The sequence below is a fragment of the Gobio gobio genome (genome assembly GCF_949357685.1).
Source record: "Gobio gobio genome assembly, chromosome: 14".
Taxonomy (NCBI): domain Eukaryota; kingdom Metazoa; phylum Chordata; class Actinopteri; order Cypriniformes; family Gobionidae; genus Gobio; species Gobio gobio.
Window position 1 is genome coordinate 19852385 of NC_137107.1, and position 14150 is coordinate 19866534.

General features: G+C 38.0%; 2 protein-coding genes across 2 annotated transcripts in view; one reads left to right on the forward strand and one right to left on the reverse strand.

Moving 5' to 3' along the window:
• Positions 1-1795: 1795 nt before the first annotated feature.
• Positions 1796-5840, reverse strand: cryba1b (crystallin, beta A1b). Its single transcript, XM_079834735.1, has 6 exons — positions 5799-5840; positions 4799-4871; positions 4553-4671; positions 4323-4464; positions 2722-2864; positions 1796-2500 (listed from the first exon to the last, which is right to left on the reverse strand). The coding sequence occupies exons 2-6, from the start codon at positions 4841-4843 to the stop codon at positions 2353-2355; spliced, it is 597 nt and encodes a 198-aa protein (XP_079690861.1). The 5' UTR covers positions 4844-4871; positions 5799-5840; the 3' UTR covers positions 1796-2352.
• A 2629-nt stretch (positions 5841-8469) lies between these two features.
• The window catches only part of unc119a2 (unc-119 lipid binding chaperone a2), a 36328-nt gene continuing 30647 nt past the window's right edge, over positions 8470-14150 (forward strand). The window contains exon 1 of the mRNA XM_079835913.1: positions 8470-8933. Coding sequence (XP_079692039.1) covers positions 8630-8933 — 304 coding nt within the window. The 5' untranslated portion in view covers positions 8470-8629. The remainder of the gene's footprint in view (positions 8934-14150) is intronic.

Here is a 14150-nt window from a genome sequence, read left to right on the forward strand (position 1 = left end):
ATCTTGCCTGAAGAAGTAGATCATCCGTGTAATTTTTGCCTACTCTTTTGCCCTGTCCAAATACCCACACTTGCGGTCTTTGCACTTGACCACTTGTCTACTTACATGATGTATTTCCTGTATTTGGCCCAAGTGTTCAAGTAGGCATGAAGACTGCAAGTGTGAATATAACTTTTGAAAACCCGATGGGACACACTTAGTGTGTCAAAAAATGCAAGTGTTTAAAGAGCATTTTTTTATTGTCAGTTCTTTGCATTTTAAAATAAACTTCTAAATGTCTGTTCAGTAGTCGCTATGTAACTAACAGAAGATAATTTTTAAATCGTGGTGCTTCTAATTAAGTGATAAAAAGCTGTTGCCAATGTTGTACAAAATACACATAGCCTACTCATCTTTGCACCAATAAAATGTGCAACTTTGTTTTACTACCAAATTATATGTAATCAAATTCATTTAACTTACAGTGGAACCGAAGCTGTATTTGAGATAGTTCACACAAAATTAAAATTATCCCATGATTGTCCTGGCTCTTCTAAGCTTTATAATGGCAGTGAATGGCAGCCCAAAATTTGAAGCACAAAAAAGTGCACCCATCCATTATAAAAGTAAAGGGGGGGGGGGGGCATATTTATCCATATTTAACATGTTATTTAACACGTTATAAAATAAAATATCTAGCTTCCACCAGACTGCGGAAGTGTAATGCCTCTCGCAGTTCAAAACGTTTACACTACGTCCGACGTCATCGTCATTGCGCCAGTTACGCTTTTTCCGTAAGTTGTATACAGAAGGTGGTCCGCTGGAAGCTTGACATTTTACTTTATAACGTGTTAAATATGGACATCTTTCTTACAAAACCCCATCTATTTGCTTCAGCAGGCCTTTATTAACCCCCTGGAGCCATGTGGAGTACTTTTATAATGGATGGATACTTCAAATTTTGGGGTGCCATTCACTGCCATTATAATGCTTAGCCAGGACATTTTTTAATAACTCCGATTGTATTCGTCTGAAAGAAGAAATGTCATATACACCTAGGATATATGAGGCTTATGGCTTGAGGGTAAATCATGGGGTAATTTTCACTTTTGGGTGAACTATCCCTTTAAGAGCACTGCGCTTTGGCATTTTTAAGTCATGGGACAGTCTTGGGCACTTACTTCCTGTTGCGTGCACATGCTATCAAGTGGCCAAGACCGCAAATGTGGGTATTTGGACAGGGCATTTTATGAGTACTGTCAATTCAGACACACTTCTATTGTCACATACTGTTTTTCACCTATAGTAGGGAAGTATGCAATTTCAGATACAGCACATTCATACATCCATTTTCCAAACCGCTGGTCCAATGTGGGTACAGCGTAATTTCATACTGGTACTGTATAAATTCCTTTTTAATTGATTATTAAAAACTTTTGACCCCAATATATGATGATCCTCTTCCAAAGACCCACTTCCTAAAATATAATAGGCAGGCAGCTATATATTTGTGTATAAAATTGTAATTGTAAAGAGTAAAATGTTAAAGGTGACATTATAAATATATGTTTCCAAAATTTAGATTTCTTTTTATATGATAACTGCACTAAAACTATTAAAATTATTAAAATATTATCTGAAAAAAAAGGATATATATATATCAGCATCTGAAAGTTAGTTTAGTTTAGTGGATTATATTTTTTAAACAAAAGTATACACATCATTGAATTAGAGATATAGTGCTATTTTGATATAGACAGGACAAAAGGCTGTCCTTGTCGCGCTTTAATATAAAATCTGACACATTGTATCTTTTCATTTCAAATTTTAATTTTAGACTATTCATTACACCTCATTTTATGTTCATCTGTGAGAGTTGAATGTTTGCCCTAATGTTCACTTAAGGTCAGGAAAAATCCACACACCATAGTCAGCTGATATCAAGTATTCTGTTTTTTTGTTTCCTCAGATTTTATACTCATGTTCTTTATTCATCAAAAATCGTACAGATGTTGACCATGAAAACTGCAATGGCTACGATCATGATGAGCAAGTCATGAAGAAAGTAGAGCAACGCTCCCGGCTTCTCACCGCACCACGTCCGCTCGGCTGGAATCATACAGGTCTTTTTCTTCTGCTGGTTTTTTCTCATTGTTCCTGCCGTCAATAGTTTGTCTTTCTTTCCTCGTGTAGTTGGTAAAAAAAAGTGCTGTGGACTTGTTACATTGGTGTAGCACCAGTATACCAGCCTGCCGTCCTGGTCAACAAACCATCTTGCATGGCTGGGAACGGAGGGATGGAGGAAGTGGAGGATTTAAGGGCTCAGAAGGAGGAAGAGGGGAGGGGAGGGAGGAAGGACACGGCTGGTTCCTCTCAATGCTGGATCCTGCGGATAGACTGGATCTGAGGGGTCTGAGCATGGCAGCCGTACTCCCTGTAGTGCCTGTACTCGCCTCCGTGGCAGTCGCACTCCATAATGTACTGGTAACCACGGTAACCAGGATACTGGTAGCATACAAAGCTAGAGAAAAAGGGACACAGATGCAGCATGTTACCATGGAGGCCAAGTTGGGCATTTTAGATCTCAAACGCTGACGAATGCAGTGACGCCAGCCCGAACTGAAGCACTCTCACACGAAAGCAACAAGAGAGCAGGAAGCCAGAATGCTAGCCTTTGTTTTGGGGCAAAATTGACCCTAACAGTATGATCGGATCAAAATCCATTCAAACGATCATACTTACGCGCCACTCATGACTTGGATGGATCCGATCTCGTTGTTGCACCATCCCATAGCCTGCAGGGAGGGGTAGTCATTGCACACCTCCCACTGCTTTCCACTCATGTTCTCGCACTCGAAAAGCATCATACGGGAATCCTTTTGCATCTGTTTCAGAATGAAGAACCAAAGACCTATGAGTTGCTGAATGCACTAGTGAGCAAAATTACGATTTGAGTCACACTGATTACTTAACAAAATTAACAAGATATTGCATTCTGGGAAATGTTCTTCCAGCATGCTCCATAGAATGACCATGAAAATAAAAGTTGAAATAAATAATCATTGGCTTTTAAAATATTGATTTTTAATAGATTTATATTTTTTATTTGGGATGCACGATATATATCGGCCAATATATGTTCATTTTTAATGTTATAACGGCCAAATTTTTCTTCAGCTGAGACACTTCAGATGCGCTCTGTTCGCCATGATGGTTTTAAATTGCTTGAAATATGATCGGAATCACTTCAAAAAAGGAAATTATAGTTAAGTGCAACATGTGCAGCACGTCTGTCATATAGGCTACATAAAATCAGAATGAGAACATTATAATTGTGTGCTTGAGACATGTTTTTGTAATCAGGCTCTCAAAAATTATTTTAAAAATTTGGATCTAGATTCATCGGCCAATATATCGGTTATCGGCTTTCAAATATAAAGAAATATATCGGTTCTCGTATAGGCCAAATTTTTCGTAACGGTGCATGTTATGAACATGTGCATGTTATTATTTGTTGCTTTTTAGTAAATACTTCAGATTTATATTTTAATATTCTTGATTATACCCCTTTTGTGTATGATAACATGTTTATATGTAAATTATGTCATTGTAAATAAAAATTAAATTAAATTTTTAAATTTTAAGAATTAAAATATAAAACATTGAATTAAAAAAATATATAATATTGATATATTTTTATATAAATAAGATTTTTATTTTAAACAAATATTTTAGACTGATATTTCTGATTATTTCTCATGTGTATGATAACATGTATATGGCTAATTCATACTGAAAAATGAAATTCTATTTTAATTTTACTTTCTGGAATTTGTTTGCTAGCTCAATTCAAACTCAGTTATTCTCAATTCAATTCTGAATGGCGCATAGCCGAGATTTTTATAATCAGTACCTCTCTCATAATGCCTGTTTTGCACATCCTGATTTTGATGAGTTAGACAGCATATTTTGTTGATCCTGGAACAACATTCCTGTCAGAAAATTTAATAACCATATCCACACCCCTAAACCTAACCCTACCCATAAGTTACACCTAAAATCCGAGGGAAATGATAGGTGAATAACGCTGATGAAGAAGCACATAACCCTGATTGTAAGTCTAAACTTGACATAAACTGTTAACTTGTCCCTTAAATCTGATTGGTTGATTGGAATGTTCTTCCAGGAGCAACAAAGATCCAGGATCATGTTGCACTTGGTGAAATCAGGTTCTGCATCTATCTACACGAACCTCGACAAACAAATGTGTTCAGAAATAGTGATGATCAGAAAGTCTAATGGTGGGTGTTTTTCGTGTCTCTGGTGCAGATGGTCTCACTCACAGCAGAACAGATGGGGCGGAAGGACATCAGCCTCTCAATGCGATAAGCATTGCTTCCACTCCAGGCCTCCCAGCATGGGTAATCTCCCTTCTCCAGGATGAACTGCTGGCCATTGAAGGTAGAGTGCTCAAAACCGACCCAGCTAGAGAAAAAGGAAGCAATTAGGAGAAGGGCTTGGAGAGAGGAAGAGAGATTTACTTGGGTAATCAAAGATGTTCGCTTTTACTCACGCGCCACACTCCACTTTCAGGGAGCGGACAGTCTCCATTCCGAACTCCATGATGTTCTGGCAGCAAGCGGTGAATTCGCAACGCCTGCCCTGGAAATGCTCCTGGTCATAAACGGTAATCTGGGAAAGAAACATACATGGTGTCTTTAGTTCAACATGTTGAACATCATTTAATTAATGCCCCACATTGCACTACACTTAAATAATTCAAATATTTTTTTAATTAAATAAATCACTGTAGGCCTACCTTCCATGGTCCCATGGGCATTGACATAGGGTTTGTCAGAGCCATTGTTTCAGATATATTAGCGCTGACTGACCTGCATGCAAGGAACCAGACATTATATCAGAACAGTTCACAACACTGCTGAACATGTACCCACAAAAAGAAAATGCTATACATGATAATCAAGCCTTTTCATGCATTTCTAATGTGACCAGTGACACCAAAGCGTTTTTTTTCCAGCACAGTTCAATTGTTTTCAATGGAAGCGTCGCGTGTTTAAAAACGCCAGCAGCGTGACGAGGCCTGTGCCCACCAAAGCGTTTTTTCCCAAGGGCCAGCACATTTTTTTCAATAGTTTTCAATGGGAGCGCCGCGTTTTCAAAACGCCTGCGCTGCGCGTCTATTTTACGCTTGGCCGACCTTTGAAAAAAACGTTACAGTCTACGCTCATCACTGTCACTTTTCATCCAACCGTCCAATCACAGTGGAGGATGGGCGGGACAAATAACCGTCACATTCTCTGTATAACGACAACAAACGACAAGAAGCACATCTGTTCATCCAAAACAAGTGCCAGTCAGAGTAATTATACACTATTTTTTTTCACTCAGAGTAATTTACACTGCACATTTTTTTAAGATTCAAGCAATTTAAGTAATAGTAAAATTTAATTGAATAATCCTTACATATTTTTATTGAATAGGCCTAATGTTAAATTCAATTGGATGCAATTTTACTACTAATTAAATGGCATCAATCTTTTTTTAAAAAAAAAGCCTATGTACGACAAGCCTGCACACTGTTGGATCAATTAAACTGAGCAGCTTATACCACTGTCTAATGGACGTCAGGTCTCATAAATATCTCCCCTATCATAATTATAATTAGCTTGTCTGATTGTATCAGTGGATCGTTGTTTGTCTAGTCATTCTGCATAATGAATGCTCACTATGGTGTTCCGAGCTTGTTTAATCACTATCTGGTTTAAAGTTGGCAGAGGCACAGGGTTTACCAGACTTACCCAACAGAACGAGCTGTGTGCGTTGAGGGGAATCCACCACGCGGTCTCCTGCTCAGGCATTTGTGGGGCTATTTATACAGACGCCGCTTCAATGGGGCTCCCTGATTCACAGACCCCGGCTGCGGTCAGCACTTTGCTTTGGATGCCTTTTGTTTCTGTCCTGAGCTGTAGTCCATTCTTTCCTCCGCACACTCTTCACAATGAAGTGATCTCGACCAATGAGGGGCCATGGAGACGTGGGGCAGCCGTATGGCTTACTCGCATGTCTACCTGATGATCACTTACTTTAACGCTGTTGGAGGAAGCAATGCATAATAACTGATTTTAGGTCACATTTATGTGAATTACTAAATGGTTATATGCTTATAACTTGAGATAAGTCCCTTCACATTTGCTTTAAGGACAGTATTTGGGATTTCACAGACTCAAAACAGCATACAAATGTATAGTTTTCTGTAAAAATATGTTGTTCTTTTTATATCTTGTGTTTTTTACAAGAGACAAGGAACAAATGAGAAGAAATTATCTCAAAACAATAACGATTATTTATATATATTCAGTTTTTAGTCGCTGTTTACAATAGGCCTACATGTTATTTTGGGTTTTTGGACAAATTAGGGAGGCGATGTGTGAGTAATGCAATGAGTAACACGGATGAGAATTCTGTCCCATAAATGGAAAAACATGGCATTGAAAATGCTAATATGAATCAGTGTGTTTACCAAAGCAATGAAACGATACTGCCCGACTTTAAATCTAGACAAATACACCATTACATTACGCTCTTAAAATGAAGGTTCCTAAAGGTTTTTTCCACAGCGATGCCATAGAAGAACCAGTTTCTTTGGTTCTTAAAGAAACCGTTGTGAAGAACATTTTAATAACCGTTGATGCCACTAAAGAACCTTTATATTTAAGAGTGTTTATATTTAAATGTCAAAAAATGATTGTTGCTTTGCAACTTATTTGAAAATGAAGAAGAGGAACAAAATATGAACCAGTGGACTACATAAAACTTTCAAAAAAACTAATTTTGAAGTTGAGAAACTGAAATTGTATTTTCTTGTGAAAACTAACCCCAGTAAATATATGCTTTCTTTATTAACTTTAACTTTAAAAGTCATTTTATTTTAAAGTGTGATGCTAAGCTCGCAACCTCAACTCGAGTCTCTTTGCAAAACAATGGCTGTACACAGACTGCAGTCAGCACATTGTTTAGTCCAGAGTAGAGGTGTGTGTGTCGAATGTGTATGACGTGTTTATCTGTGAAGCTTATGTGAAAGTGTGTGTGTCAAATGTAGTTGTGGTTGTGTGTAAAAATGTCTGCATGTGCACGTGTGTGTGTGTGTGTGTGTGGATTTCTGCTGATGAGGGCAGCCACACCATGATGACAAAGAGACGAGCCAGCTCAGCAGGCCTGGGAAATGAAATGAGTGTGTTCTCTTCTACTCTCTCGGTCATATTATTAACTCACATCTGTATCAACATTATTGTAACATAAACTTATTGTACATGCACTGATGAAATGTATCGATGCATTTGTTTTTCTTTCTGTCTTTTAAGTTGTTTGTAGGTTTCCATCACAGCACAACAATAATAGCTGCAATATAACGGACTATACTATACCAATAATCACAACTATATTTCTTAAAAGGAAGTTCTTTAAATGCAAGGTATTCAAAGATGGCAGGCACACGTTTAATATTGAGTATATAAATTGGTGAAACCTTTTCAATCCAACCAAAACCTTGAAATTACAAACACATATAGTTGTATTATTTGCTAAATTGCTTAATTAAATTTTCTTCGTGGTGTTTGATCAGATGTCAGTCTCTCATTCACTGGTATAAATGAAATGTTGATTATAAAGTGGTTTTACCACTGTGAGTCACAGAACAAACGGCCATTTTTGTTGTACTGTCTTGTGGCGTCCTCTTGTGGACTGTGATATTTAACTTTAACAAGTTCACTTTTAAAAACAAAGGTTGTTTATTATCTATGGCTCCAATGAAGAACCTTTAACATCCATTCCATTGCACAAAAGGTTACTTATAGAGGTAAAAGATTCTTCAGATTGTTGAAATATTCTTCTTCTTCGTACTAAGAGGAAACAGTGGTTATTTTATGAACAATTCACTGAAAGGTTATTTAAAGTGAAATCACTGAAAAAACCCTCTTTTGAAACCTTTATTTTTAGTGTTGAATACATTTTTTTAACTGGTGCGGACCGCTTCACATTAATTGTAAACATGTCAATGTCGACTGAAAATAAATTACATTTAGATAAAAAAAAAAAAAGCTCATATTGACAATCTCGTTAAAGTTTTCTTTTTCTTTTAAAATAATATAATTAATGATATTTGCTTTAAAACCTTTCACAATTGCTGTGGCTTTATTTGATTCGTTTTGGATTTGTTTATCTGAGTTGAATTAATGCACGCAATTCACGAATCAACTTGGGCCGTACCACACAACAAACAGGGAGATTCAAAACAGCTACCCGGCGCGCACGGTACGCTAGAATGACCAAATCAGTCTAGACTCGACGATTTATTTTATCCAACATAATTTTCTCAGGAATACAATTTACTATGAGTCAAATGAATATGGTCTGTTGTCGCCACGCGCCACTGAACGTCATGTGAACCCCTCCCGCGCGCATTGGTACGTCCCTCAGCGAGAGCGCGAGAGAGATTCAGGGTGAGCGGAGAACAGGAGGATTTAAATACCTCTAAGCGGGCGACCTGCTCAGCCCTTCGGGTGTGGGAGGGTGACTGTTTTGTGTCTTTGCTAGACCGGGGGAGCAGGGGGTGGAGGAGGAGGAACGGATAATGAGCTATTCTTGTACCAGCACAGGCAACAGCCAGGACCCATCGAGCTCTAAGAAGTCCGGCGGCGTTAATCTCGGTAGTTGCAGCAGCAGCAGCAGCAGCGGAGACACCGGCAGCGGCAATAACCGCCACAGCATCCGCGGCAGCAAAGCGAACTCGAACCCTGATTTAGCCGAGGCCATGAAAGTCAAGAAGGGCTGCAACGCGACAGACGTCGGAGTCCCCGCGACCACAGAAGAGGAATTGCTCGCGAACAAAACGATCAGCCCAGAGGATGTGCTGGGATTGCAGAAGATCACTGAAAGTAAGTGATCGAGTGGATCGGAACACACTCGGAATGCTTCGCTAAACATCGTGCATTTTCGGTCGCGCTTTGTATCAACGCAGGTTCCAGTAGAATGAGTAATCACAGATCCTCTTGTTTATGAACACTTCACTATGCTGTAATCGCCATATTGCAGATCATTGGGTTTCTTTAATAAGAACGAATGATTAAATAACTTGCTTGAGAAACATATTGAAGCAATCATTAGGTTTTATATAAACCACCAACACATTGATGTCTAATTAATGCGTTCCAGTGCATCAGTGTAGCGCAATATAAAGATCTTTTAAAAGGGTTAAAACGGCTGGAATTTAACTTATCAGCTAATGGACGACTTTGGAAATTGAAATAAGTAAATAACATGGGCAGTGTTATTCCCCAAGGATCAACTATAATTAACCACCTCAGATTGTTCAGCCTTGCCAGTCCTAAGCATGATTAGGGAACAGGTGGCCAATAAGCCCTCCATTACTGTTTTTAAATGCCCGTGTAATGCCTTATACAACATCCACATCCCATGAACTCTTTATGAAGAGGCTGCATGTAATCCTAACCTCTTAGGAATGGTTCCAAAAGTTTGCATTATAATTAATTAATTAATTGATTCATGCTCAATTCTAACAAGTTTGTGAATTCAAGGATTTCTGCAATTTTTTGACCTCAATCTGTCCAGGCTCTTCATCATATATTTTGGTGCATCTTCTTAACTGTTAGTTATCTACTCTTCAAATGCACTAAAGTTGTTTTTGTGTTCATGTTTATGATATTTGTTCCGAAGATGTTATCTTAAAAAAAAAACAGCAATCCATTTAAAGTAGGCCTATATGTAAACATAATACATACTTTTAAGAGCCCCACCTCTGGACTGGATTGGTTTAAACTTGCACCTGTTCATGTCGTCACCTCTGCCTAATTTTGTTTCAACCTTGTTTCTGTGTCCCATTTATGTACACAGTGTTTGTTAAATGAATTGGTGGCTACTTCCACTTCCTCACCAATTCATTAATATTGTTACAGTTCCCAAGAATATATCCTTCCTTTGGCAGCCATTTTTTCAAATTTTTGCAATGTGTAATTATTTATATAAGGACTTGACTCCGCTATGAACATGCTTGTTAACCAACCTCTCTGGATAGTTCAAAGTAGGCTTTTATAATTTGTTTTTAATAAGTTTTAACAATAATTTAGTTTTCCAGCTAAGTTCAAATGAAGGTGATTAAATTAAGGTAAATTAACTTATAATGTCCAGATGGTAGAAATTTAGAATTACTTCGAATCATAAAAAAACAAGCATTTTCATTCATTCAGATTTTTACTTGGCATAAATATTTTTCCCACGCAAATTTATAAATTATGTTTAGTTACTAGTGCTGTCATTAGTGCTGCGTTTAATCGCATTTAACATAAAGTTTGTGTATATTAATAACCTTTTATTTCAGATGTGATTAATCAATTGGCCAGCACTATTAGTTACACATTTTTATGCATCAAAGAAATGCATTTATAAAATAATTAATTACACCATGTAAAATGTATTATCAGGTAGTTAATTTACAATAATTATGTAACCCCATAACGGCTATTAATATTTATTGATTAGACAACAATAATACAAATTCATGAAAAAAACATTAAAGGGGTGGTAAAACACATTCTTTTGAAGGCTTGGCTGTGTTTGTGCGGTGCACTGTAACATGTGTTCATGCTTCGTTTTAAAAAAAAATTGCCTTATTTTTCATATATTTGACCTTTATTCTACACTGCTCTGTCCCTCCTTGTAAAACGGTCTGATGCTTTCCGGGTTGTATGAAGCCAGTCCCTCAAAAATACGCGATGGGCTCAGATTGGTTAGCTGGCCCAGTGTGTTGTGATTCACTAAACGCCTAGTGCACGTATGTTGGAAACGTCACGCCCCTTACCGGAGGCTGTGCTTTGGTCAGTGTTAGAAACAACGGCGTCAATAAAACCACACCAATCTGAGCCCGAATCAGACCCAGAACATTTGAGTGAAGATGATCGAGCAGAACCTGTTCATTCCTCAAGAGTAAAGACTGCGGATCTATAATGATCGCTACTGAATGGCACTTTAACTTTAGTATTTTTAGAACGATTATAGCCAAATATCTGTCGCAAGAACTAACCCAAAACAAACACTAAGCACTGGCTTTAACTAGTAAGTTAGCCAAATCACACACAGAAGCATGTTTAGCAAGCCTGTAGATAAACAATACATAAAAGCTCTAATCAAAGAATCATTTACACTAATGTCTGGTTCGCTGTTGAGATTTTAACGTTAGTGTTTGTAACGTTAGGTGTTCGTCGGATAACGTTAAGTATGAATGAGCATTTAACAGACTGGTTTGCAGAACAGCGTTGTCATCTGTTTACTTCCTTGCTACAACCTATTACAGGAAAACACACCGATGAAAAATAAATCAGACTTACAGGTTGTGGCCCGTAAACAGCTTCTGTTTGTAAATCCAGCTTTCAGGACAAGCCGTGGTGCATATCCTGTATTGAACTCGCGAAGTTTGTGGAAGTTTGTGTTGTCCTCCGTGAAATGTGCAGCGCGCGCGTCATGCATCCACGCACCGGCAGTGTTTTTTTCACGCAGCTGACGTTGTGCAAATCTGGCATTGAAATCGCGAAGACGGTGGATGTTTTCCTCGGTTAGATGTGCTGCAGGGAGCTCTGCGCGCACCTGATTCCCCGCTGACCCATACACACGTGCATATAACATGCTGTATGTTAATCGCTCTGCAACGCACCCCCGTCCCAAGGAAGGCTGAACAGAGCAAGTACCCCAGACCTGCAATCCGGATGAAAATAACAGCGTTTCCTCGGCATCGCGGCAACAACACTCCAGCCTAACTATACCACAACAGCGCCGCGATACAAAATGGCCTCACCCCCCCCTATTTAATATTCTCGGAGGAGGGGTTTATGTAAATATTGAGCCTGTTGATGTCACCAACCCTGGAGGAATGTGTGTAGTCGCCTACTGGCCGTTTGCTGTAGTTCTTAGAAACTGATTTCTTTAAAAGCAAATATCTCCCTTTGCTTTAAACTTTGAACGTTGTAACTTTGCAGATGTTGTTTATGCTCAAGCAGCAACATTACACGTTAGCTAAAGTTAGAATAGTGAAATCGTGGTTTACCACCCCTTTAATGAACATAATGTTTACATAATGATCATGTAAACATAATGGACGATATATTGCAAATATATATCACAAAAAAATTATTGAGGTCATGTCTATATACATATTGTTTGATATATCGATATATTGATTATTGCGACAGGCCTTAAAGTGACATATGTAAATAAGCAGGGCATGGGCATTGTTTTTGCTGTGTGGAAACAGTTATAATGTGCCCTACAAATGCGGTGCATGTTTGTTTCTAGTCCACTCAAACAGCATGTTTATTTGCTCAGACATTACATAAATTCACCTGTTTGCAGTATATGACTCCATAAGCTGTCCTGATGGGTCTCTCTGAACATCTGAAAAATGCTGCCCACTCAAAGCAACAAACCTGTGCTTTTTCTCACAAGACATCATTTTTCTTTCGATAGTTGCTCTGACTCATCAAGCGATTCAAACCTCAGCTCTGATAAATTTTAGTGCGCAAAACTCTTGGCCGCCTCGACTTTGATCTGTCATCATACATAATGGTTCCACTGTTGTCTTTTTGTTATTCACTCATGCTTAAAAGAATTAGTTTTTTTAGAATTGTATGAAAACAATTATATTAATATTATTTATATCAATCCTATATTAGTTATTTCTATTATATTAAAATTAAATTATATTAATCTGATCTATTGTTGAGCCATGAACATGACATATCTTCTGAGAGCAATTGACAGAAACACGTACGTTGGAACCCGAGTGACCAATATTAGCACCTTCTGATAATGCATTACTTGCTCTGTGATTGTTGAGGCATATGTTGAGATTCTTACCATGGAAACGGTGTCTGCAGGTCGAAGTTGGGGCAGGAGCTCCTTATCACCTCATTAAGAGCACGTTTCCTGGAGACCTGAAGCTTTAGAGAAGCGGTTGCATGCAGTTGGACGTGTAAATGTTTTCAGAGGCATAGATGATAGATCTAATATAAAAGTAAGATTCTCAAAATATATTTCTTTGCATGTATGATGTTATAATAATTATAAAATAGGCTTGATCTCGAAACATTGTCCTTAAAGGGTTAGTTCACCCAAAAATGAAAATTCTGTCAGTAATTACTCACCCTCATGTTGTTCCAACCATGTAAGACCTTCGTTCATCTTCGGAACATAATTTAGTATATTTTTGATGAAATCTGAGAGCTGTCTCACTCCTCCATAGGCTTTCAGAGGGAATGAAACTTGATGGCCCAGAATAGTAAGTAAAAACGTCATTTAAGGAGTCCAAATGACTATAGTGGCTCTGTATTAAGTCTATCATGCGACGAAAATACTTTTTGAGCGGAAAAAAACAACAAAAATAACGACTTTATACCACTATTATTGTTGTTCAATTTGAGCCTCTGACGAGAGTTCGCAGGAGTGCCACGACGCATGCGCGAGAACTCAAAAAGTATTTTCGTCGCATGATAGACTTAATACAGAGCCACTGTAGTCATTTGGACTCCTTAAATGACGTTTTTACTTACTATTCTGGGCCATCAAGTTTCATTCCCTCTGAAAGCCTATGGAGGAGTGAGACAGCTCTCAGATTTCATCAAAAATATACTAAATTATGTTCCGAAGATGAACGAAGGTCTTACATGGTTGGAACAACATGAGGGTGAGTAATTACTGACAGAATTTTCATTTTTGGGTGAACTAACCCTTTAAGTTCCTTGCCGGTTCCAAATTCATCCGGTTCAAACTTTAGGTCCTTCACTTGGCCTTCTGTCCATTTGCATTTGATGATGCTTTGGGATTATGTCATTTCCAAGTTGCCTTACGTTGAGCAACATTTCCTGTCTCTGCAAAGGATTGGACACATGACATGAAAGTGACTTTTTCTACAGTCAGCACCAGGAAAAGGAAGTACATGAAGGTCACAGGATGTTAGATGAGCTCATTGTTTTAAAATTCTTGTAAATGGCATTCCTGAGCAATGACGGTCCTAAATTTACAATACGTCGCTATCAGACCAGAAATCGTCAAAGTAACTTTTGTTAACTTACTTTTAGTCCATTAAA